This window comes from Phyllostomus hastatus, unplaced genomic scaffold (assembly GCF_019186645.2).
Source record: "Phyllostomus hastatus isolate PE091 unplaced genomic scaffold, TTU_PhHast_1.1 phas_contig_62, whole genome shotgun sequence".
NCBI classification, from domain to species: domain Eukaryota; kingdom Metazoa; phylum Chordata; class Mammalia; order Chiroptera; family Phyllostomidae; genus Phyllostomus; species Phyllostomus hastatus.
In genome coordinates, this window is record NW_025333921.1 from 452,932 (window position 1) to 480,927 (window position 27,996).

Sequence of the window (27,996 nt, forward strand, 5' to 3'; positions counted from 1 at the left end):
TTCAGTTTGCCCAGGCGTGGCGAGAGGCGGGCGCTGCGGTCAGTCCAGCTTCCCGACCTCCGGCTCGGCTCCGTTCACGACTGGGCGGGGAGGCAGAGGATGGAAGTGGGTTTATCGGCCTTTACGTTGTATCTAGTCAGCGCCACCAGCCCTGTGGCGGCGACAGCGATGGACCGGGAGCCAGTGAGCCGTGCGGAAGGAGAAGCAGTCGCAGCTTCAGGAGCTGCGGCTGCGGCGGCTTTCAGGGACTCTGCGCAACAGGTAGGTGAGGCCGCCTAGGGAGAGCCCATCCTCCTCTCTGCCTTGTCTGCCAGCTGCCTTTTTGGCTGGCCCATCTTCCTCTGAGCGGACTCCTTGCGTGAGGTGCGTTTCAGAATTTCTCCTCTGTATCCCCGAATCTGCGCAAAGACGCTGGCGTGGAGAAAGGGACCCCTCACCAACCCCTCCGCTGGCAGCGCCACAGATTCTGGGGTAGCCTCGAGTTTCCGGGGGAGATACAACAGTTTCGGGTCAGCGGACGAGAGAACTCAGGCGTGTCCCCGAAAGGTGGCCTCAGTGGTAGGAGGCCCGGTGACGCCGGCTTCAATAACGTCTCAGTCTGTCCTTTTGCAAGCGCCGGACTTGGCCTCTGCCCTTTTGCTTAGCTAATAGCCAGTAAGTGCTAAGATTTTATAGGCTCTTCCACTTGATCCTTATAACTTCTGCATGAAGTGGGAGTTATTTCCATTTCACCAGTGAGGTAACCAAGGCCCAGAGGTGCGTTAGAGGGGTCCAATAGAAATATAATGCAAGCCGCATTGTAAATTTTTGTGCATTTTCTAGCAGCCACTTTAAAATAGTAAAAAGAAATCGGTGAAATTAATTTTAATATTATGTTGTACTCAACCTAATTTTCAAAAACAAATTTCAACAAGTAATTAATGGGGAAGTTATCAGTGAGATATTTTATTCTTTAGGTATCAGTCTTTGAAATTCTGTCTGCATTTTAAACCTACTACACATTTGAGCCCAACTACCCACATTTCAAGTGAGCGTTAACCACATGTGGTAAGTGGTTACTGTTTTGGATAGCATAAGTATAGAGAGTTAGGTAAGATTTGGAGGTTTGTTTTGTTTTGGATTTAGTAGTTTAAAGTAGTAGTTTAGGATCTTTGGCTAAGTAAAACTAATGAAGACATTTTTTTAACAGAAAGCAGCTCAATTATATACACTTACGGCCATTAAAAACCTCATTTTGCTCTTGTACAGAAAACCTCCCACCCTCATTGATTCAGTAGCTTCATTTCTGAGACTTAACTACTTGAATGTTAGTGAGACATTTCCCCTAAACTACAGATTCCCAGAGAATAGTACCTGAATGTCACTATAGCTCTTATAAGATGTAGTTGGCATTTAACAACAACTTTTCTACATACTAGTCTTATATGTAATGTCTTGTTTTTCTTTTAAGAAGGAGGAAGGTAACCTGAGAGAAGGAATTCAGGGGCAAAGTAATTGATTAGGAAACCACTTTTAACTTCATTTGAGACCTGTTGTTGGCAGGTACACTTGAGCTTGATATTGTTTTACATTTGATTTTTTTTCTTCTAGTACTATAATTGTTTTTATCACCACTTACGCTTTGAGTCTAATAGCAAAATAAACATACCTGTACTGACTTATCAGATAAATGTTTGGAGGAAGGCTCTTTGTTTTGGGTTGGTAATATGTTATTTCCATATTCTTGGTTAAAAAAATAATAAAATATTTAAGCCGTAAAGAAAGCCCTAGAACCAACAGTAGTAAGTCATATGAGTCACCCTATCACCCATTCCTCACACTCACATTCCCCAAAAGTGACTAAGTTTCTGGTATATTCTTTCTTTTTTAAAGATTTTTTTTAAATTTATTTATTTTTAGAGAGGGAAAGGAGGGAGAAAGAGAAAGAGACAGAGAAACATCAATGTGCAGTTGCTGGGGGACATGACCTGCAACCCAGGCATGTGTCCTGACTGGGAATCGAACCTGCAATGCTTTGGTTCGCAGCCCACGCTCAATCCACTGAGCTACGCCAGCCAGGGCAGTTTCTGTTATATTCTTTCTGGCATTTTCCTATGCTTATATAATAATCTTTCTTGTTAAACACAAATGGGTTCATACTATACAAACTATTTTTCTAACTTTGCCTTCTTGCTCTCTCATTTACATGTTACTGAAGTAAAAACATCTCTGGGAACTCCAGATCTATGTCTAGGGGTTTGACCACAGTAAGAGGGAAGAGGTCAGTGAGGTGGGGATTTGGATGGAAGGAGAGGCTGCCATCCTGTACTCTTTCACTGGTTTGTCAAAACTGAGAAATCCCAAGTGCTGTGTAGGAAAGGGAGTGAGAGATATGAGCTCGGGTGTGTGTTTAGCATTAGGCCTCAAACCAGGCCAACCAAAAGCTTCTCTGGCTAGACTTTTAACCAGAATTAAAGGAGTTAAAATTTCGCTACTACTCATCCACTTAGTATTATTTAGCACCTCTGCTACCAAGCACTTACCACGTGCCAGGAACTGTAGGCTAAGGATACAACAATGCGGAATACACACTGTGCCTATTCCTATGTTGCTAACTGCCTAATTGGGAAGGGCATGTTTTAAAGAAGTTCTGGGTGCTATAGGAGTATACAAAAAGCATATTGCCATTAAAAATAAGTGCTGAGGAACAAGATTAGCAAATTGCAGACTGGTTAACTATATAATATAATAACATGTTAATAGGCATTGCATTTCATAATTTCCTGATACTAAAAACTGCCTTTTCAGATCTTTGCAGTTTGTTGAAATGGAATTTGTATAATTGACAGCACATTTTTTATTTGCAGGTTTTACAGGTGTTTTTTTTTTTTTTGTAAAAATAAAATGTTTGCAAAATTCAGAGAATAATTTCCATTTATAATTGTTTGAAATTTTGTACCAAAGTACTTCTCAGTTGGTTTTACCTATTGATACCTCCTTTAACTGACTCTCATACCCACCCCCTCTTGGACCCCCCAAGTAGAGGTTGGAGTCAGGTGTCATAGATTGTTTCACAAATTTTTTAAAATTTGCCAATCTGGTTTCTTCATATGAGAGGTTGACAGATTATCGGCTGTGGGCCAAATCCTACGAAGTATCAGTTTACATCAAGTTTTTTTTTTAAAGATTCTATTTATTTTTTTAGACAGGGAAAGGGAAGGAGAAAGAGAGACACTTGAATGTGTGCGAGAAACATTGATTAGTTGTTTCTTGCATGCCCTCAGCCGGGGGCCTGGCCTGCAACCCAGGCATGTGCCCTGACTGGGAATTGAACTGGCAACCTTTCGGTTCGCAGGCTGGCGCTCAACCCACTGAGCAACACCAGCTAGGTCAGTTTACATAAAGTTTTATTGGAACAAAGCCATGTTCCATTTGGTATGGACTGTGGCTGCTTTTGCAGAGTTGAGTATTTATGACAGAGGCTATAGCTGCAAAGCCTAAAATATTTACTTTCTAACCTTTACAGGAGAAGTTTGTTTACTCCTGCTTAAGGTGATAAAATTTGGTTTACTGTATCAAAAACTAATATTAAATTTTAAAAAGCCCTTCAGTCTCTTTAATAAAAATCTTTATATGAAATGTAATGATTAGAGCAAATAAAATGTCATTTTAGTGGCATATTATATATACAGAGAGAATATTACTCAAAGTTCTGTTTATATTCAACTGTTAATGTAATCAAAAATATGAATCGTGTTTTAGCCTTTCCTTTTGTAGTTTTTGGTTTGTTTTTTTTTAACTTTTTGGAAAGAATATAACCAAGAGTCCGAGTTAACAGAGATAGTAGCTAAGTTTATACTAGTTCTTAAGACCCAGCTAGAGTGCTTTGATTTATTAAAGTTGTCTAAGGAAGATAAAGTGGTTGAGCAAATGAGATTGCATAGGGAGCAGTGAGAAGCTTCTTCTGCTCTGATGGGCATGGGTTGGGTGTTAAATTGAGCATGGTGATGTACTGTGAAAGGTCTCAGCTCTATTCACTGACTGGGACTGTTGCTTTGGCATCAGATCCATCCAATTATATGATAACTGGATATCTAAAGTAGCTCTTCTGACTTCCCCTTGCATATAAGCAGGTCCAAAAGGAGACTTTGATAGCAAGACAACCATGAACCAAATCTTATATCAAGGGGTAAAATGAAATTGGGTAAGAATGGCTTACTGTGGCCTGGCATCGGGAATAGAAGAAAGGTGGCCTGGATGGGCCATATGTTGTCCATTTTGTTAATGGACACAATAAATGGGCTGGTCTTCATTTATTAAGGGCTGGGATTTGTTTGAACCCTTAGGACAGGCTAGGGAAAATTGTTGTTTTTGTCTTTTTCAGGTTAGTTAATCCATGGATAGCTCAAGCTGTGAAGGTTTTCATGATCTCAGTTTGCTATACAGCAGGTATGGTTGCTGGCAATGATGACCATGTGTGTAATGGAACAGTGAACGCCTGTGTTCTTTGGGTTGGATATATCTGGATTCAAATCCTGGCTAATGACTAAACTTACCTTTGGGAAGCGAAGAACGGAGAAGAACGTATCTCTTTTCTAAGAAGGTCCTAGAGGATTAAGAGGAACAATGCATAAGAATGAAGTTACTTATACTTAGATAACTGGGCAACTCTAGTCCACTAATTTTTATCAGTACAATTCCATCTCTGCAAATGTAGTTCAAAGAACTTAACAAGTAGTTGAATAATAATCATGGATTTAAATTATGTTTGGTCATATTTACAAGTTTAAGAATCTTTATAGAGGATGAAATTTTTAAACTCTCGACCATCCTAGAGAATTCCACTGACATGGATTCTAATCATGACAGTCCTATAGTCCTGTGTCATTTTGCTTTGGTTTAGTTTTTAAATTGTACCAGTAAACATGAATACATTCTCATCACGAAAGCAAAACAAACAACAAAATACAAAAATGAATAAAAAGGCCCCCTGACCACTCCCTTACCTGTACATCCTCCCCCATTTCACTATTGCCAGATATTTTTTTCACAATTATTTGTATTGTGCCTTCTCAAAATCTTCATATAAGAAGATTCAGTGGAACCCTGGCTGGTGTGGCTCAGTGGATTGAGCGCCGGCCTATAGACTGAAAGGTCACCAGTTCAATTCCGGGGCTGAGCACATGCCAGGTCCTCAGTTAAGGGCATGAGATAAGCAGTCAGTCTGTTTCTCTTGCGCATGTTTCTCTCCTTCTCTTTCTCCTTCCTTTCCCCTCTTTCTAAAATAAATAAATAAATAAATAAATAAATAGTCTTAAAAAGATTCATTGGAGTCTCCCTTAGGAGTTTAAACTTGAGGCAAAATGACAGGGGGAAAAAGTTTCTTCATCCTCTCCCACAGTATGCGCTTACTCTGAGTTAGGCACATGGCCACATGTACGAGCTAAAATTACCATTTACCCAGGAGTGAAATTTGCCTGTAATTAGAATTCCATAGACTACATAGTGAGTATGCAGACGTTTGCTTTATTATTCGTTAAACTCTTCTTAGATGCTATTAATGTTTTTGTGTATGTATGGACTCTTTTTTTTTTTTAACTGTTTAAGGATTGGTTTATGTTTCTTTATTCCCTAAAATAAAGCAGCCTGGAAGTTTTTTGGTCATATGAATGAAAATCTCACTTGAAACTCTTATTTTCTTAATTTATTATGACTTTAGATGAGTCACGAAAGAGGCTTTGAAAATGTAGAACTGGGAGTCATCGGAAAAAAGAAGAAAGTCCCAAGGAGAGTCATTCATTTTGTCAGTGGTGAAACAATGGAAGAATACAGCACAGACGAAGATGAAGTTGATGGCCTGGAAAAGAAAGATGTTTTGCCTACTGTTGATCCGGTAGGTTTGATGCTGGTAATCTTTTTGTCAATGGGTATTGTTTTGATTGTTTTGTTTCCCCATAAACATCAAATGGAAGGGGTCTTTTGAGGTTTTAATCAACTATAATCTGATTATAGAATTATGCATTACATTTTGGTTGGAAATAGTATTTTTTTTAAATCCTCACTTGAGGATATTTTCATTGATTTTAGAGAAGGAGGAGGGGAGGGGAGGAGAGAAAGAAAAAGAAACATCGATGTAAGAGAGGGAAAGCAATTGGTTGCCTCCTGTATGTGCCCATTAGGTATGTGCCCAGGAATTGAACCCACTACCTTTTGGTGCATAGGATGATGCTCCAACCAGCTCAACTACCTGGCTAGGATGGAGATAGTATTTTTACACAATATGGGTGGAGTTATTTCCTGCATTTCAGTAGCCTGAAATAATTTTTTGAATCATTTTTTTTCAGTTATAGTTGACATACAATATTAATTAGTTTTAGGTGTACACTTCAGTGATTAGACATTATATAACTTACTAAGTGATCATCCCGATAAATGTCATACCCATCTGATACCATACATAGTTATTAGAATATTATTGACTATATTTCCTGTACTGTACTTTACATCCCCATGACTATTCTGTAACAACTAATTTATATTCTTAATCCCTTCACCTTTTCTACCTATCCCCACAGCCCCTCTGGGCTGGGGTACCTGGTGTGAGGCTGGAATCCTCAGGGGGGATTCTCTGCAGCTGGGATATCCCTTCCAATTTTTATTTGCCACACGTGGGTGTGGGACTAGCCTGTTCTTAGTCTCTGCCCCTCTTACAAATCCCTTATGTGGTTTCTCCTTTAAGTCCTTAGTTGGAGGACTTCTATTCATCTAGATTTCAGGTGGTTCTGAATGATGGTTGTTCCCTAGTTTAGTTGTAATTTTGGTGTGGTTGTGGGAGGAGGTGAGTACTGCATTTACCTATACTGCCATCTTAACTGGAAGTTGAAATAGTTTAAGTGTCAGAGTTCTTTGAAAACGTGGATAGGTTTCTTTAAGATTTATTTCACTAGCCCAGACTAATGTGGCTCAGTTGGTTGGGTGTTGTCCCTCAAATCGCATGGTCACTGGTTGGTTTGATTTCCTAGTCAGGGCACATGCCTAGGTTGGGAGTCCCTTGTTGGGGCAGGTACGAGAGGTAACTGGTGGATGTTTCTCTCCGTCTCTTTCTCCCTCCCTTCCCTTCTATCTAAAAAAAGTTTATGTTACTAGAGTGCTTGACCTTCAGTCCTTTTGAATTAAGGATTGTATTAGCATAATAGTTTCCATCCAACACCTAAGAGTTGTCAGTTCTTTTTTGTATTGCCTCAAGTTTTGATTAGAAATAGGTGTGTACAGTTCTTAATTGTATAGGCTTTACCAGCTAAATTTGAGAATTTCTAAGTTATAAAAGATGTGACTTATAAAATTATAAGACTAGCTATATTTTTTAAAAAGCAGTGCCACCCTCTCAGTAGTCACTTTAAGAGTTCAGTTAATCAAATATTTACTCACTTTTTAATAGGTACTGTTTTAGGCACTGGTGATTACAGTAATGGACAATGATATTTCTGCTCTTATATGCTAGTGGACAGACAGGCAGTAAACAAATATATACCATAATTATCAGACTGTGGAAAGTGCTATGAAGAAAATAAAGCAAAGTAGCAGTATAGGGAATTACTAATTTATATCTGATTATTTAAATGTTATTCCTAGTTTTTCATCACATTTGGCTCGAAATAAATTTTGGTTACTAAAAAGAAATCAGATTTAGTTTCTGTACTATAGAAAATATTCAAAAGAATGTGCAATATACTCTGAAGGCAATTCCAAATGCATGCAGAATATTACAGAGGTGCTTAATGCAATAAAAGAACTGTTGGAATAAGTGTCTTTTAAAATAATTTTAGAAAGATTTTATTTGCTTAGAGAGGGGAAGAGAGGGAGAAAGGTCAATGTGCGAGAGATACATCAATGAATTGCCTCTTGCACACTGCCAACTGGGGGACCTGGCCTGCAACTCAGGCATGTGCCTTGACTGGGAATCAAACTGGTGACCTTTCAGTTTGCAGGCAGCACTCAAGCCACTGAGCCACATCACCCAGGGCTCTTTCTTTAAATTTTTTAAAAAGATTTTATTTTTTAAAGAGATGGGGGAAGGGAGGGAGAAAGAGAAGGATAGAAACATTGATGTGTGAGAGAAACATTGATCAGTTGCTTCCCAGAGGGCCACAACTGGGGACCTGGCCTGCAACCCAGGCTTGTGCCCTGACTGGGAATCGAACCGACAACCTTTTGTTTCATGGCTGGCACTCAGTCCATTGAGCCACACCATCCAGGGTGAGACAATAACTTTTTAAACACATATATACACAAATGTATACAGATAAAAATAACTAATACCTACAAAATAATTTAAAGGAAAGACATTATTCTGACTTTATTTATTTTTTAGAGAGAGGGGAAAAGAGGGAAGAAGAGAGGGAGAGAAACATTAATGTGTGAGAGAAACATTGATTGCTGCCTCTTGCATGCCCCTTACAGGGAACTTGGCCCACAACCCAGGCATGTGCCCTGGCCGGGAATCAAACCTGCAACCTTTCCGTTTGTGGGACAGCACCCAGTCTGCTGAGCCACACCAGTCAGGGCCACATATTTTCTTAAATAGATGTTTCTTCATTTGTCATATGCTTTTAGGGTTATTTCTAGAGGTTTTAAAAGTATGTTTTCAATACATTGAACCAGTTTCACCTGGGAGTCTCATGCTGTTATGCTGGAAGTCTATATCCACTTTTAAACTCTTTTATTTATTTATTTATTTATTTTTAAAAAGATTTTATTTATTTATTTTTAGAGAGGGAAGGGAGGGAGATAGAGAGAGAAACATCAATGTGCGGTTGCTGGGGGTTATGGCCTGCAACCCAGGCATGTGCCCTGGCTGGGAATCGAACCTGCGACACTTTGGTTTGCAGCCCGCATTCAATCCACTGAGCTATGCCAGCCAGGGCCACTTTTAAACTCTTTAATTACCTTGTTTATAGTATGTTGCCAGTAGAATTTATTTGAAATCTTAGGCTTAAACTGACAGGTCCCTGGGTGATAAGAAACCTGTCTGGTATTTCCTTCACTGGGAGGCAACATAAGTAGTCAGAAACTGGGTGCAGGCCCAGTTGTGTGATAGTCACATAGCTTTGTCAAAAACTTTACTCCCATTGCATTTCGGGTTCCATGATTATTTCAGAAAAGGTAACATTTGCCTCATCTGTATGCAAAGTTGGTTTTGAACATTAAATGAGGTAATACATATGAAGACTCATTAAAAGTTACTAACAACCATATGCATGTAAGGTAGTGTGAGTTAACAAAGCAAATATAGGTGCCACAAGAAATCTTACTGGAGGCAATTTTAGAACTCCATTGGTATTTGAAAACCTCATGACTAATTTTAAAAAGTTCCCTGTAGTCCTTACTCAAGATTCATTTTAGACTTTATGAAATTTAGTTGTTTGATGGCTGCATTCTTGAAATATTCCTTCTGAAGTTTTAAAGTTGTGTTTCCCTTGGTGATAGTTCATGTCCTCTAGAGTACAGTGATTTTTATTTTTTATTTTTTTATTGAATTTATTGGGGCGACATTAGTTAACAAGATTATATAGGTTTCAGGGGGAAAATTCTGCAATATATTATCTGTACATTGCATTGTGTGTTCACCACCCCAGGTCAAGTCTTATGCCATCATCATATATCATCCTGCCCTCTAAGTACAGTGATTTTTAGACAAATAGGAGCTGCTATTAAATATTAATGTAATATAACATAAATATTATATAGTATAGTATAATATAATATAAGCTGTATATTATACTGCCAGTAGGAAACTCAGCCTGAAGCTGACAGCTGACTTTTACTTCACTTCTAAATAAAATTCTTACAAAAAAAAAAATCTAGTGCAGTTCATAAAGAATTTATACTTGATCTTGGCCAAAAGGCCAAGAAGCAATTATAAAAATTTATAATTAGCAGATAGGACTATCCATGTTGACTAAGGTAACCAAAACAAAATAATAGCAGTTACTTAAATCTTTTGCTGAAAGAGGTGCAATTTATTTATTTTTGGTATTTTTCTTTTTTAAAAAATATTTTTACCTTGTTTTTATTTTTTATTTTTATTTTTTAATTTATTTTTAGAGAGGGAAGGGAGGGAGAAAGAGAGAGAGAGAGAGAAACATCAATGCGCAGTTGCTGGGGGCCGTGGCCTGCAACCCAGGCATGTGCCCTGACTGGGAATCGAACCTGTGATGCTTTGGTTCGCAGCCTGCGCTCAATCCACTGAGCTATGCCAGCCAGGGCTATTTTTGGTATTTTTCATTGCTGCCTAAACTTCATGTCTTCATCTGGTTTATTATTTATGCATATATATGTTAATATTAGTCTGTCACCATTCTTTTTTAATGCTATATGTAGCTCAGCAACTTTCAATCTTTTTCATCTCATAACACACATATACCAATTACTAAATTCTGTGATACACCAAAAAATATATATTTTTTTCTAATTTGACCAAAAAAAAAGGAGGTATACTTTTTTTTTCTTTATTGTTTTTTTTTCAGATTTTTAAAAAATATTTATTTATTTTTAGGGAGGGAAGGGAGGGAGTGGAGAGAGAGAGAGAGAGAGAGAGATCAATGTGTGGTTGCTGGGGGCTATGGCCTGCAACCCAGGAATGTACCCTGGCTGGGAATCGAACCTGGGACACTTTGGTTCCCAGCCTGCGCTCAATCCACTGAGCTACGCCAGCCAGGGCTCAAGGAGGTATACTTTTGATTCATTCACACCAGACAGCTATTGTTGTGTTGGCTGTTGTCATTTTTTAACTTGACAGTCTAAGGGAAAAGAGGTCAGAGCCCCTGACTAAAAAGTCAGGTATTGGATGTTTTAAAAATTCTGGTGGTGCACAATGGTTGAACGTCGCTGCTGTAGCTTAATACAGACTTTTGGTCATAAATCAAACTTGCAGTAAGTTTTTTTTTCTTTTTAAATAACCTAAGTCTTTTTTGGTAGGAAATTTAAACATTAATAGAATGCATTATAGTTTACTTCAGCCACTAAGGATATGTCTACTGAACCTTTTCTTTTTCTCTTTTTGGTTAGAATTAACTTCCTTTGTGATTTCCATTAAAAAAAAAAAGGTTTTTAAAGCTTAAGCCAACAAGACTCCACCTATATAACTTAGAAAATTTTTTTTCTTACAAAATGAGCACCTCTTAAATGCCATTAGAAAGTTGCCACTTGAATATTCAACATTTTAAAAATCTTAAACCGGCAGAATGTAATTACACATTGGATTTCAAGAAATCTACCTATAAAGTGTGTTTCCCTCTCTTACACTTTTTTCACAACATTCACTGGTTTAAAAAAAATGTGATAAAGCCCTGGCTGGCTAGCTCAAAGTTAGAGTTGTTCTGATACACCAAGGTTGCCAGTTCACTCCCCGGTTTGTGCACATACAGGAATCAACCAATGAGTGCATAAACAAGTGCAACAACAGATCAGTGTTTCTCTCTCTCTAAAATCAACTTAAAAAATATTTTAAAATTGTGATGAAAATACTTAACATGAGACCTACCCTCTAAGCAATTTTAAGTGTACAGTACAGTATTGCTAACTATTTACAAAAGATCCTCTAGAACTCAATCATCCGGTATCACTGAAACATTATACCAGTTGAATAACAACTCCCCATTTCCCTCCTTTCCACAGTTTCTGGCAACCACTGTTCTACTCTCTGTTTCTAAGTGTTGGATTATTTTAGATACCTCATACAGGTGGAATCAAGCAGTATTTGTTCTTCTGTGACTGGCTTATTTTACTTAGCATAATGTTCTGAAGGTTCATCCATGTTGTTGCATATGGCAGACTTCCCTTCTTAAAGGCTAAATAATAATCCATATATGTGTATACCACATATTCTTTATCCATTCATTTAGTCAGTGGACATTTAGGTTGTTTTGACATCTTGGCTATTGTAAATAAGGCTACAATGAAAGTGGGAATGGAAATACTTCTTTGATATCCTGATTTGCTTTTTGATAAAACCCAGAAGTGGGATTGTTGGGTCATATGGTATTTCTTCTTTTTTAAATTATATTTTAATGATTATGCTATTGCTGTTGTCCTGATTTTTTCCCCCTTTCCCCCACAGGACCTCTCATACCCTCAGCTAATCCCTGCACCATTGTTCATGCCCATGGGTCATGCATATAAGTTCTTTGGCTACTTGCTTTCCTGTACTGTACTGCACATCCCCGTGGCTATTCTATAACTACCTATCTGTACCTCTTGATCAATACCCTCACCTCTTCACCCATTCCCTCACAAACCCCCAATCTGGCAACTGTCAAAAATGCTTTCTGTATCCATGATTCTGTCTCTGTTCTTCTTGTTTGCTTAGTTTGTTTTTTAGATTTGATTGTTGACAGGTATGTATATTTTTTTACATTTTGTTGTTCATAGTTTTGATCTTCATTTTCTTAAATAAGTCTCTTTAATATTTCATATAATAATGGTTTTGTGATGATGAAATCCCTCTTTTTTCTTGTCTGGGAAGCTCTTATCTGCCCTTCAATTTTAAATGATAGCTTTGCTGAGTAGAGCAATCTTGGCTGCAGGTCCCTGCTTTTCATGACTTTGCATATTTCTTGCCAATTCCTTCTAGCATGCAAAGTTGCTTTTGAGAAATCAGCTGACAGTCTTATGGGAACTCCCTTGTAACTAACTTCTTGTGACTTGCTGCTTTTAAGATTCTCTGTTTATCTTTAACCTTTGGCATTTTAATTATGATGGTTCTTGGAGTGGGCCTCTTTGCATCTGTCTTATTTGGGACTCTGTGCTTCCTGGACTTGCATGTCTATTTCCTTCACCAGATAAGAGAAGTTTTATTTCTTCAAATAGATTTCCAATTTCTTGCTGTTTCTCTTCTCGTTTTGGCACCCCTGTGATTCACATGTTGGAATGTTTGAAGCTGTCCCAGAGGCTGCTTATACTATCCTCATTTTTTTTTATTCTTTGTTCTTCTGGTTGTTCTGATTGGTTATTTTTTCCTTCCTTATGTTCCAAATCATTGATTTGGATCTTGGCTTCATCCACTCTATGGTTGTTTCCCTGTAAATTGTTCTTTATTTCAGTTAGTGTATCCTTCATTTCTGACTGGATCTTTTTTATGCTGTTGAGGTCCTCACTGAGTTCCTTGAGCATCCTTATTACCAGTGTTTTGAACTCTACCTCAGATACATTGTTCATCTCCATTTCATTTAGCTTTTTCAGGAGTTTTGATCTGTTCTTTCATTTGAGCCATGTTGCTTTTTTCTCCTCATTTTGGCAGTCTCCCTGTGTTTGTTTCTGTGAATTAGGTAGAGCTGTTTTGACTCCATGTCTTGGTAGTGTGGCCTAATGTAGTAGGTGTCCTGTAGGGTCCAGTGGCACTACCTCCCTACCACCCAAGCTGCGTACTCAGTGTGCTTCCTTTGTGGGTGCTGAATTCACCCTCCTCTTGTAGTTGAGCCTTGGTTGCTGTTGGCAGATCCATGGGAGGGATTTACCCAGGCCAGTCAGCTGCAAATATTGGCTGTGACCACTGACCACCAACCTCCACATTCCATGAAGGATCAGCTGTGCAGGGGCAGGGTCTTGGTGTTATGCTGTGGTCTGTGGTTGTCCACTGGGTGTGCTGGCCCTGGGGTTTCCCAGGTGGTGCAGACCAAGGTCTTTCCCCACCTGTGCTCTGCCTGGGGTCACCCTGCCTGAGCTATAAAGCAACCTGAGATGGCTGCTACTTGTGCTGGGCTTGGAGATTCCCTGGTGAAGCCAAGCTGTGGATCTAGGCTGGCTGCTGCTAGTGCTGGGCTGGGGCTCACTGAGGCCAGCTGTTGATTGTTTGATAGGATTTAGAAAGTTGTGAAGCATGCGCCAAGACCAGCCATTCATTCAGAAAAGCAGCTTGAGTGGGCACATAATTGGGTGGGACAGAATCTCAGGGCATCTCAGATGCAGGGCAAATTGTGTTAGCCAGGTTGATGGAGTCTTAGATACGACACCTGCCTGTTGGCTGTGGCTCTGTGGGTAGAGGGCTCAGCAAAGGACAGTAGCCTCTGCCCACCTTTCTGTCTGCGAGAAAGCTGTCCCCCAAGTCCCACCTAATGCCAGACACTTCCATCCTCCCTGTATGCCACTGGTGCCTTTCAAACTGTTACCATGGTGCTGGAGCTCAGACGAGGTGAGTCTGAGTAAGTCTGTGTCTGGGGTCTTTAAGGAGAACTACTTGGGACTCCAGAAGTTTCTTCTACAGACTTAATTCTTGCTGGTTTTTGCAGCCAGAAGTTGTGGGGACTTATCTTCCTGGCATTGGAAAATGGGATGTGCGGCCTGGTGTGGGCCTGGGACCCTCACTCCCGAGATGTCACTCCTGAATTTTTATCTACTGCATGTGGGTGTGGGAGCAGCCTGTTCAGCATCTGTGCCCCTCCTACCAGTCTGGATGGATGTGGTTTCTTTCATTCCGTAGTTGTCAGACTTCCACTCAACTAGATTTCTGACAGCTCTGAGTGGTAGTTGTACTATATTTTAGTTGTAATTTTGATGTGGTTGTGCAAAGAGGAGAGTCGTGTCTACCTGTGCCACCATCTTGACCAGAATTTGGTATTTCTAATTTTTTGAGAGACATCCATGCTGTTTTCCATAATGGCTGCACCATTTTACATTCCCACCAACAGTGCACAAGGGTTTCAGTTTCTTCATATCCTCACCAACACTTACCTTTTTGTTTGTTTTGAAAATAGCCATCCTAACAGGTGTTAATAACTGAAGACAGATCTGGCTTTACTTGATGGGAAGAACAGGTATTCCATTTTCTATTTGCTTCTAATGCATCATAAATTGGGTAGGACAAAAAAATTTTGAAGATAGTGTCCTATATTTATATAATAGATTTATAAAAACAGACTCAATTAAAATAAACCTGACATTTAAAATAAAGATTTAAAAATAATACTCCTGCCATTCTTGATAGAAAATAAGAAATGGAGACTTAGATCTTTTTTCCAATCTTGTGTTAATTCTTTCCTTTAGATTTTACCTTAGGTGTGCCTTTAAAATAAACATATTTTTTGTAATTCCTGTAAGCTTTGATTTAGTTTTAAGTTACTCAAATATGTGTATATATATCTATCTAAACATATATATATATATAATATAAATAAGTATATATATATATATAATTTGATATAGAACAGACTGATAGCTGTCAGAGGAGGGGAATTGTGGGGCTGGATTTAAAAAGGTAAAGGGATCAAGCAAAAAAAGCCACCAAAACTCATAAATACAGATGACGACAGTATGGTGATTACCAGGGGAAAGGGGGGTGGCGGAGAGCATATAAGGGGGATAAGTTATGATGGAAGGAGACTTGACTTGGGGAAGTGAACACACATTACAGTGTACAGATGATGTGTTATAACATCTGAATTGTACACCTGAAACCTATATAATTTTAGGTATTGAACCTATACAATTCAAGAATTGTATACTTGAAACCTATGTAATTTTATTAACCAGTCACCCCAATAAATTCAATAAAAAAGTTTTAAAAAATTGGTTATGCATATAGTTGTTAACCTACATAAATGGGGTGATACCTTTCATAATATAGTAAGAACTCAAAATTACTCGGGATCATGTTTCACCTGTCAATTTTTTTTTTATTAATTTGAGGAAGAGACACAGAGAGAAGGAGGAAGACAACAATTTGTTCCGTTTATTTATGCATTGATTGATTGCTTCTTGTATGTGCCCTGACTGGCTATCAAACTCCCAACCTTGGTGTACTGGGACAATGCTCTAACCAACTGAGCCACTCAGCTAGGGCCTCACGCATCAAATTTTTAAAAAGGAAAAGACAGTATGCTGTGGGGTAAGGTATTAGGGAATGGACATCTCATGCATTCCTGCTGAGAATTTATTGGTAAAGTTTTTGGTGTAAAGTTTTGCAGCCTGAAGGAAAAGCTTTCCAAATTATTATATTTTTGGCCTAAAAATTCCACTTTAGGAATTTAAGCATTTGGGAAATATGCTTAATATTTTATTATAGTTAATTGGAAAAACAGCAGGATGGGGAAAGTACAATGTTTTAAAACACATGTATGCTCAGGAAAAGATGGGGAAATCACTGAGATATGTTAATCATAATTATCTATGGGTAGTTGAAAAATGGGTGATGAATTTTTTTATACTTGCTTCATTTCCTAAGTGTTCTAAAGTAAGTATTTTATAATCTAAAAGTAATTTGTTCAAAAACAAGATAGGAAGTCTGAATAATTCACTATTAAGGAAGAGAGTTATGGATACTTAATTATTCAGGAGTAATATATACCTAAATTTTTAGAGATGAAAAAATGAATCAACTTGAGTTTGCCCCATAAACTGGGAGTCTTAAAGACCCAAGGTCCTGTCCCAGTTCCACTAATACTGGAATGGTAGAAGTGGTAGTGATGCTGGCAGCTGCCCTAGGGTTCTCGTGTTGGCTCTTGAGCCACCTGTCCTTTTGATTCAGCGAGGTCAGTATCTAAACAAAGGACCCTATAAATATATTCTGTATAATTGAAATAATGATGGATTTTATTCAGGAATCCTTATCTAGTTCCCCAGCTCTGGAGCAAGTTTGCCTCTTTTGTAGTCACAGCCTGGGTATTAGCAATTATTCTCTGTAAAAACAACCTCAGGAGAACTGGACCACTGAGAAATATATGCTTTCCTGACCCACACATATGCTGCCTACAAGAGACCCACCTCAGGACAAAAGACCTACACAGACTGAAAGTTAAGTGCTGGAAACAAATTTTCCAAGCAAACGGACAGGGGAAAAAAGCCGGGGTAGCAACACTCACATCAGACAAAATAGACTTCAAAAAAAGGGTCATAAAGAGAGACCCAGAAGTTCACTACATAATACTCAAGGAAAGAATCCACCAAGAAGATATAAACATTGTAAATATATATGCACCCAACATAGGAGCACCCAAATGCATAAAGAAAATCTTAAAGGACTTCAAGAAAGATATTGACAGCAACACAATTATAGTAGGGGATTTTAACATCCTGCAGTCAAAAGTGGACAGATCTTCCAAACAAAATATCAACAAAGATATTGTGGCATTGAACAATGCCCTAGATGAAATGAACTTAACTGATATATATAGAGCCCTTCATCCCAAAGAAGCTAAATGCACATTCTTTTCAAATGCACATGGAACATTTTCAAAGATAGATCACATAATAGGACACAAAACAAGCCTCAACAAATTCAAGGAAATTTAAATTATACCAAGCATTTTCTCCAACCACAAAGGACTGAAACTAGAAACTAACCCCAAGGGAAAAAACCCCAAACACTCAAAATCATGGAGCTTGAATAGCATGCTATTAAACAATGAATGGGTCAATAATGAAATTAGGGAGGAAATAAAAAAGTTTCTGGAAACAAATGATAATGAACTCACAACAATCTAAAACTTATAGGACACAGCGAAGGCACCCTGAGAGGGAAGTTCAAAGCGATACAGACCTACCTAAAAAAGATAGAAACACTTCAAACAAACAGCCTAACCCTATGCCTACAAGAACTTGAGGAACAACAACAAAGACAGCTCAGAGCAAGTAGAAGGAAGGAAATAACCAAGATCAGACCAGAATTAAATGACATAGAGACTAAAAGCACAATTCTAAGGACCAATGAATCCAGGAGCTGGTTCTTTGAAAAGATAAAATCGACTAGCCTTTAAGCAGGCTCATCAAGAAAAAAAGAGAGAGGACCCAAATAAGCACAATCAGAAATGAAAGAGGAGAGGTTACAACTGGTACCACAGAAATACAAAGGATTGTAAGAAATTACTGTGAAGATCTGTATGCCAAGAAATTTGAAAACCTAGGTGAAATGGACACATTTATAGAAAAGCATAATCTTCCAAGACTCAAAGGAGAAGAAGCAGAAAGCTTGAATAGACCAATAACAGCAGATGAAATTGAGGCAGCAATCAAAAAACTCCCAACACACAAAAGCCGGGGACCAGACAGTTTCACAGGAGAATTCTACAAAACATTTAAGGGTGATCTAACCCCTGTCTTTCACAGACTATTCCAAAAAATCCAGAAAGATGGAAGACTCCCAAACTCTTTTTATGAAGCCAGCATCATCCTAATCCCAAAACCAGATAAAGACACAACAAAGAAAGAAAACTTCAGTCCAATATTGCTGATGAACATAGAGGCTAAAATCCTCAACAAAATACTGGCAAACCACATTCAACAATACATTCAAAAGATCATACACCATGACCAAGTGGGATTCATCCCAGGGATGCAAGGATGGTTCAATATTCGCAAATCAGTAAATGTAATACATCACATAAACAAAAGCAAAGACAAAAATTACATGATCATATCAATAGATGCGGAAAAAACATTTGATAAGGTACAGCACCCATTTATGATAAAAACACTTAGCAAAGTGGGAATAGAGGGAGCATTCCTCAACATAATAAAGGCTATATATGAGAAACCTACAGCCAACATCATACTCAATGGGCAAAAACTAAAATCTTTACCACTAAGATCGGGAACAAGACAAGGTTGTCCACTTTCACTACTTCTATTCAATATAGTAGTGGAAGTTTTAGCCACAGCAATCAGACAAGAAAATAAAAGGCATCCAAATCGGAAAGGAGGAAACAAAACTCCTTGTTTGCAAATGACATGATAGTGTACCTAAAAAATCCTGTAGACTCCACCAAAAAACTGCTTGACCTAATAAATGAACTTGGCAAAACAGTGGGGTACAAAGTCAATATCCAGAAATCAAAGGCATTTTTGTATACCAACAATGAAACAGCAGAAGCAGAAATCAAGAAAAAAAATCCATTCGATATAGCAAAAAGAAAAAATACCTAGGAATAAACCTAACGAAGGAGGTAAAAGACCTGTATGCAGAAAAGTATACAACAGTGAAGAAAGAAATCAAGGAAGACACAAACAAATGAAAACATATACCATGTTCATGGATTGGAAGAATTAACATCATCAAAATGTCCATACTACCCAAAGCAATTTACAGATTCAATGCAATACCTACTAAAGTACCAATGGCATATTTCACAGACATAGAACAAACACTTCAAAAATTTATATGGAACCATAAACAACCCTGAATAGCTGCTGCAATTTTGAGAAAGAAGAGCAAAGTAGGAGGGATCACAGTACCTGATACCAAACTGTATTACAAGGTGACTGTAATCAGAACAGCCTGGTACTGGCATAAAAACAGGCACATGGACCAATGGAACAGAACAGAGAGTGCAGAAAGAAACCCAAGTCTACTGTTAATTAATATTCGACAAAGGGGGCAGCAACATAAAATGGAGTAACAATAGCCTCTTCAACAAATAGTGTTGGGAGAACTGGACATCTACGTGCAAAAAAATGAAACTCGAGCACCAACTTACACCATACACAAAAATAAATTCAATGTGAATAAAAGATTTAAATATAAGCCGTGACACCATTAAAGTTCTTGAGGATAACACAGGCAGGAAAATCTCAGATATTTCACACGGCAATATTTTTACTGTCCCTAGAGCAAGGGACATAAGGGAAAGAATAAACAAATGGGATCTCATCAAAATAAAAAGCTTCTGCACGGTTAAAGAAAACAGTATTAAAATAAAAAGAGAACCAACTGTATGGGAAAACATATTTGACAATGATACCTCAGACAAGGGTTTAATCTCCAAAATATATAAAGAACTTACATGACTCCACTCTACGAAGACAAGCAACCCAATAAAAAATGGGCCAAGGACTTGAACAAACACTTCTCCAAGGAGGACATACAGAGGATCCAGAGACACATGAAAAGATGCTTGGTATCACTAGCTATCAGAGAGATGCAAATTAAAACCACATTGAGATACCACTTCACACCAGTCAGAATGGCCATCATAAACAAAGCAACAAACAAGTGTTGGAGAGGTTGTGGAGAAGAGGGGATCCTATTGCACTGTTGGTGGGATTGCAGACTGGTAAAACCACTATGGAAAACAGTATGGAATTTTCTCAGAAAACTAAAAATGGATCTGCCTTTTGACCCAGCAATTCCACTGCTGGGACTATATCCTGAGAACCCTGAAACACCAGTCCAAAAGAACCTATGTACCCCAATGTTCATAGCAGCACAATTTACAATAGCTAATTGCTGGAAGCAACCTAGCTGCCCATCAGCAAATGAATGGATCAAAAAAACTATGGTACATTTACACAATGGAATTCTATGCAGCAGAAAGAAAGAAGGAGCTCCTACCCTTTGCAACAGCATGGATGGAACTGGAAAGCATTATGCTAAGTGAAATAAGCCAGGCGGCAAAAGACAGATACCATATGATCTCACCTTTAACAGGAACCTAAACAACGAACAAATGAACTAGCAAAATATAACCAAACACAATGAAATAGAGAACAGGCTGACAGTGACCAGAGGGGAGAGGGGAGGGAATTTCAGGGGAAAAGGGGAAGGGTTTGCAGGAACAAGTATAAAGGACACATGGACAAAAACTAGGGGGTGTGGAAATGGGAAGGAGTTGGGGAGGGCTGGGGGGTGGGCTAGGATGGGAGTAAAAGACAGAAAACTGTACTTGAACAACAATTAAATTAAAAAAAGAAAAATATATGCTTTCCTCCAAAAGCATGCTTATTCCTTTTTCTATATTTAGTTCTTCTTTATACTTTTCTTATGTTCTTGGTCCTGTCATTTCTCATGTGTTATAGAATTTGTTCCATTCCCTATATTTTTGCACTGTTCATTTGCTGTAAAAATTGTAAGGTAAACACCAAGGTCAATATCTTAAACAGAGCCCTTAAAATAGCTTTTATCCCCAAATAAGAGATACCTACTCCTGTAAATATAGAAGATAGAGCAGATGAATCAGGGAGTCAGAAATATACAGTATCTTCCTAATTGAATTTGTTTGCTAGGACATTAATTTCAGCATAAATAGAGACTAAGGAACTACCTTACTTGTGTTTCTTTTTCAAGAATATTATCACAGCAATTGGCATAACTGCTTGTCATGGGGAGATGGTGTTTTACATTTTCTGCTCTCTGCTTTAGCACATCTTTCCCAGTCTTACAGATATTCTCATACATACATACAAACATATATACATATATACATAAGATACAACTTTATTTTTTTTTAATTCACTTGAATAAAAACAAGTTGATAAGGCAGTCCGTGGTCACTCAAAATGACTTTGAAAATCATCAGGAAAAGAAATTTCCCTCTCATTGTGGTTTTAATTTGCATTTCTCTGCTGACTGGTGATGTTTAGCTTCTTTTCATATGTCTGTTGGCCATTTCTATGTCCTCTTTCAGAAATGTCTATTCAGGTCCTCTGCCCATTTTTAAATTGGATTGTTTGTTTTATTGGTGTTGAGTTGTATAAGTTATTGATTAATTTTGGATATTAACCCTTATGAGACGGATCATTGGCAAATATCTCCTCCCATTCAGTAAGTTGTCCTTTCATTGTGTTGATGGTTTCCTTTGTAGAAACTGATTGGATAAAGAAGATTTGGTACATACATACAATGATATATTACTTGGCCATAAAAAAGAATGAAATCTTACCATTTGCAACAACATGGATGGACTTAGAGGGTATTATCCTAAGTGAAATAAGTTGGAAAGAGGAAGGCAACTACCATATGATTTCACTTATATATGGAATCTAAAAACAAAAGAACAAACAAAACAGAAACAAAGCCATAGATACAGAGAACAAACGTGGTTGCCAAATTGGAGGGTAGTTTTGGGGGTGGGGTGAAAATGGGGAAGGGATTAAGAAGTGCAAATTGGTAGTTACAAAATCGTCACAGGGGTATAAAGTACAGCATAGGGAATACAATCAATAAGTGTGTCATCACTAGGTGTGGTGCCAGGTGAGTACTAGATTTACTGGGGGATCACTCTAAATCTTATGATTGATTGTCTATGTTGTACAGCCAAAACTAATATAAAATAATACTGAATATCAACTGTAATTAAAAAATAAAAAAATTGAAAAGTTTTCTCTTTTAACCATGAAGAAATGCAAGTAGCATGAAAATTGACAACCTTATCAGCTTTACATATCAGAAAAGGAAGATACTTTCATTTTACCAACAAAGAAGAGAGAGTTGTTTCCAGGGTCTGCGGTTTTCAGTCCTACAGATATTCTGTATTTGCTTTTTTAATGATCTTGTAATCATTAACATATCAAACCAATATCAAAATAACTAATGTATCTGGCTGATTGCAGGCTCTATACTGTGTTTTCTTTTGATAAACAAAAATATGTATTGGTACAGAGAAGCGTGCTTGTATTACCGATTTCATCCACAGATAAAACCTGTTCTCTATGTGGCGGGCGGGGTTCACAAAAACATTCTGTGGACTCACAGCACCAAGATTAACTTGTGCAGTCGAGAGTGCATTCTCCCCGTGGTCCTGGCCTACAAAATATACACTGAGCTTGTCTTGGGTTATATGGCCTAGTCCCTTTTTAGTCCTTAAAGAAACAAAAACTCATCTTGCCACTTAGTGGTTACTTATTTTCCCACTATTAAAATTCATTTGCTATGCTCTTATCTTGCTTAATTTCTTTGAACCCTCATTTCCCCACTGTACCATAAGTGTGCTGTTCTGTATGATTTCTTAAGGACCCTGTCCATGACTGCACACTTTCTCTGATGTGCCTGTAAACAATGAATACAAAAAAAGCAATTCGACAGGAAGAGAAAGGCTCTGAAATATCAACTTTTAAATAATCAAGACTGTGACTAACTCCATTTCAGTGGCTGCTGCTTTTTTTGGTTATTCCAGGGACTTAAGGTGGTGGTAGTTATATGAGTGAACATAAAATGTCTTCATGGAGTTCTAGCTATAAAGGCTTTACATATTTGTTGGAGTGTAATTTATTTGTAGTACCATAGAATATTCTACATGCCCACCAAGTACTGATTACTTAATTTTGGCCTAAATAAATAGAATGAGTTTAGGTATGAATGTTGCTAACCAGATTTCTTGTTGCAGACAAAACTTACCTGGGGCCCCTACTTATGGTTTTACATGCTTCGAGCTGCCACGTCAACCCTCTCAGGTATTACTTTTCTGTTTGAATATTCTATAACTACTGTAAATGCTTCAGGAGCTTTGCCAAATGGGGTGTTCCAGAAATGAAGGAGAAACAATAGGGAATTAATCACTCTCAAGGTAGCTAGTATTGAAAGGTATTAATCTAACTTGTACTTCACCTTAAAACATTCTTTAGCTTTGGGTTATGTGTTGTTTTTTTTAAGGACTGAAAATGGCTATATTCATTTAGATATAATTTTCATATTCATGAATCTTATCGGTTAGCACCTATTCTGTTGTCATGTGAAGCTTTTTTTTTGAAACTTTTCTGTTAGAAACTGTTTTGTTATTTTCTCACTTGGTTTCGTACTGATATCGTTTTCATTCTCTGCTTATTCTAAATCCTGTAGTTATCATTAATTTTATTTCATTAATATTTTATTTCTTAAATTGAAATATGGCTAAGTTATATTTGAAGGAAATAAATGATCATCTTATGACTTAATCATGGTGACTTTAAATATAGACTTTAAATCATAGAGCTTGTCCCTGCTTTCAATTTTAACTCCTTTATAGCTTCTATTCTGCTTTTTATTAGATCTAATTTTGAGTAGTCATTCATTTAACAAACATTAACTGAGTACTCAGTATATGCAAGACAGTCTGGTAAAGTAAAAAGAATATGAGCTTTACATGCAGACCTGGATTGAATTTTGGATTTTCTCTGTCAGCTTGTCAAGTTCTTCAGCCTCTCTGAGTCTAACCATTCACAGTGCCTGGCACGTGGTGGGCCCTCAGTGTATGTTTGGTGCAAGCTCTCCTCAAGCCCAGTGGCATCCCAGCTCTCTTACGTGCGTACATTTTTTGTATAAGTACCACACACTAACTGGTTCTGCCATTGAAGCTCTGGTGTCTATACATTTTTTTTAAAAAGAAAGAAACATGTAACAAATAGTTATAATACCTAGTGGTAAGTATTACTGGGAATGTTATTGGAAGCCTGTAAGGAGCCATAAGTGCTTCTTGGGGAAGTCAAGGAATTACACAGAGAAGAGATGGCCTGAATGTTCTTAATCTCCCTGAGGGCAGGGATTATAACTTTAGTATTTTTGCAGTGCCTTGCACATAGCAAGTGCACAAGAAATATTTATGGAATTGTGTAAGCCATTTAACTTTTGTATCTTTAGTGTGTGACTTTCTCGGAGAGAAGATTGCGTCTGTTTTGGGCATCAGCACCCCAAAATACCAATATGCCATTGATGAGTATTACCGGATGAAGAAGGAGGTATGTTTCCTTCTTACATTTTCTTGATTCAGTTTGGTTTGCTGTGGACTTGATGAGTTGTGTCATGAACACATGTATCCTCTAGGTGCCTAAATATAGCTCCCTTAACACTAGGCATTTCATTTCAGAGACATTCACTTCTTTATCAAATTAGCCTACATTTTATAATTTTTAATGCTGCAATTTCCCTGAGATCTATTTGTAAAGCCAAGCTAGACTTCACTGTGCTAGCTACTGTCAGGTATCTTATATTTGTTATTAATCTTCACACACCTCTCTCTGGATTATTCCAATTTTAAGATAACAGAACACAGTCTCTGTACTTAGGACATATAGACTGGATGAAGAACTGGAGTGGGTTTGATGCACAGAAAATTACAAGAACTAGAAATGTGTAAGTGCCAGTTGTGAAGGCACAAAGATGTGAGGCAGTTCTGTCTGTAGTGAAGTCTTAGTGTGGGGGTGAAAGTAGTTTAGCCTTAAACTATGAGAAAGCCTTAGTTAGCACTTAAGAGTGTGGGCTCAAGAACCAGAGTCTGAATTCAAATTCTGGCTGTGCCATTTCTAAGTTTGTCATCTTGGGCAAGATGCTTAACCTCCATAGGCCTCAGTTTACTCAGTTTACTTTATAATGAGGAAAGTTGCAGCCTCCATGCTCAAGGTTGCTCAAAGGATTAAATGAGTTAATATGTAAAATAGCACCTAGTGTATATTGGTGAATGTGAAATCAGTATTAGTATCTTTTTATTATTCTCTTTCAAGCACTTGAGGGCAATTTAGGTAAACCTAGAAAGGAATGAAGATACCTTGTATGTTTGGAGAAATGGCAAGACTACTACTTTATTGTCACCGATGCACAGAGTACAACAGGGAAGTGGCTGTAGATGAATCCGGAAAGCTCAGCTGACTTTATATTTATGTGGTTTCAAAAAATGTTTGTTGAATGAGTGTTTTTCAACACAACCAGCCTTGTTTAGAAAGCTCATTACCTCATCAGGAGTAAAGAAATGTCCTCCCTAAATGGTCTTTCTCATTCACTCTCAAGCAAGCTCTAGATTAATCTTCCCAACAGGTTAGTAATTCTGCATCATCTACCCACACTGCAGGGACCAATACACATGCCACCTCCTCCATGAATTTAGTAGTTCTGGAACTAGAAGGTACTCTTTCTAAATTTCTGTAGTGCTTATTCCTGTCTGTCTTAATGCTATTTTTACATCTTAACTTCTCTCCTAGCTTGTAAACTTTTTGAGGACAGAGATTGCCTTATCTGTATCCAGGTGCTTATAGGAACATAGACTATGCTATATCATTTAGTGTTCCCATGAATAGGCTGATACCCTATAATTGAAGTGATATAGTATTAGCTAATTTTTTTAGATTAAAATTAATCTGAAAAGGTATTGCTCCTGTCAGAGTTAGTTCAGGTTTCATCTAAGCCAAGCAGTGCTGTACTGTGTTTTAAAAATAACACCACTTTTCTTAAAATGTCATACAATAGTTTTCATTTAAATTTGGGAACAGGGAAGAAGGAAGTATATCTTAATTAGTCCAAAGTGAATTAGGCACGATACTGTTTTGGTTAAAATACACACACACACACACAAGCAGTTAAAAATGGGAGAACAAATACTATTTCGTTTGGACATTTATATTTCAGTGATTCTTGATGTTGCCTCTTTTTAGGAGGAGGAGGAGGAAGAAGAAAACAGGATGTCTGAAGAAGCAGAAAGACAATACCAAAAGAAGCTGCAGGCTGATTCCACTGTTCAGACAGATCAACCAGAAACAGTGGTATCTAATTCATTTGTGAATCTCAATTTTGAAATGGAGGGAGATTGTGAAGTAATTGCAGAAAGCAAACAAAATCCAGTCTCTGTTCCACCATAGAATGTGATGACTCTCAAACTTCAAACCTTAAGGTGGTTTTCATATCAGGAACTTTGACATTATTCAGTAATACTTAATATAGTTATTTATATTTTAAATTATTTCCTGGAAAGGGGAAAATGTTTCTTTATCCTTAGGCTCTATCTAGCAAAAGTCAGATCTGAAATTTGGATATTTGTACTATGCTTTTACTGTGTGTCAAATTAGTGTTTTGGTTTTAAAATGATATTTATAAAAAAGTAAAGGACATTTTAGACCCCTAACTGCAATTAAGAAGAGTTAAATTATCATGATTGTTTGTTATTTGTGTTTATAAAAAAAATTGGTAACTTGCTGATTAAGGCTAATTGGAGCTGATGTTCCTAATTTCAAAGGAAAATGAGGATTTTTTTCCCCTAGATCTTTTCACTGTTATTTCTTCCATTTATATATCTAACCATTAATTTCATACTAAGGATGATTCACTGAGTTTGTAATAAAAGGGGCAAGATAAAAGCACTTTGAATTTTATTTTCTTGGATATATTTTGTGGAAAGGTGATTGAATTTATAACACCAAATATTAAAATAGGTTTCCTTTTTTTTCATGTAGGTTATTTAATCTTTTCAGTAGTTATTCAAATTAATTATCTTTGAACATAATGTTAAAAATACTAAGTTATTGAATGAATTTATTAATGTATTTGTTTTCAAGTGGCAGTACCTACTGATTATCTACATGGCATCCTGGTTATGTCACTCATTCAGTCCTCAGTGCCTCCTATGGGCCAGGTACTTACAGGGAGGAGCCTGGGATTGGGAGACAGAGGAAGAGTTAACCCACCACGGGCTCACTATTAAATATTGTACGAGGTGCAGTGGTAGCATAATGAAGGTAGTTGTCATTTACCACTTCAAAGTAACAACAATAAAGTGGACAGTTTGCCTGACCCAGGTGGGCCATCTGTCTATCCACTGTGCTATTAGCCAAACTTATAAAAATACAGTATGAAACTAATTTTTAAATATTCTTAAATATGGGTTCAGAATCTTATGTATGATTTTGATTTGTAACTAAATGTAGGAAAGGAAGAGTATGTAGCAGAGTTCAGATATTGCTGCTATTAAAAGCCTATTCACAAACTTAAAAAGCCTTTAGAAATTAATGAGTATTGATAGCCATCTAAACAGCATTAAATTTTCAATCTCAAATATATCTATGTAAAATACAGAGAAACTCACAACACACATACAGTGGGCCTGTTATGGACCTCTGTTATCAATGAACATCTAGCCACTAAGTTCAGTTTTTTAACTGAAATTTGAAGAATTTATGGAAGATAATTTTTCATTAGGAATATTTGGTTACATGGATTCATAGTGTGGTTCATGGCATGTGACAGTAATCTTATTAGTCATGGGTATAAACTACACAATTTAGTGTTTCAGGGACTAATCATCAGATTATGTAATTAATGGCACTGTAAATTATAGTTTACCAGTAGCTCTAAAGCATGGTAACCTGAAAACTAGAAACTTTTCTAATTATAGCAGAAGGAAGATAATGACTTCTATTATATGTTTTATGTTTCTTGAATTTTACTTTCTTGTCCAACAATGGCTAGTTTGTAATGTTTATATGGTTATACAGTGTGCCTTAAATTTTTATATTTTTATTTATGCAAACTAGAACATTTCCCATAAATGCATTAAATGGTTTTGTCTTATTTTTAAG

At 37.4% G+C, this 27,996-nt stretch overlaps 1 protein-coding gene across 1 annotated transcript; it reads left to right on the forward strand.

Moving 5' to 3' along the window:
* On the forward strand, positions 1-27,988 carry FAM177A1 (family with sequence similarity 177 member A1). Its single transcript, XM_045848528.1, has 5 exons — positions 1-261; positions 5,699-5,872; positions 23,067-23,133; positions 24,296-24,393; positions 26,080-27,988. Exons 1-5 carry the CDS (start codon positions 100-102, stop codon positions 26,281-26,283), a joined length of 705 nt encoding a protein of 234 aa, XP_045704484.1. The 5' UTR covers positions 1-99; the 3' UTR covers positions 26,284-27,988.
* Positions 27,989-27,996: the final 8 nt, after the last annotated feature.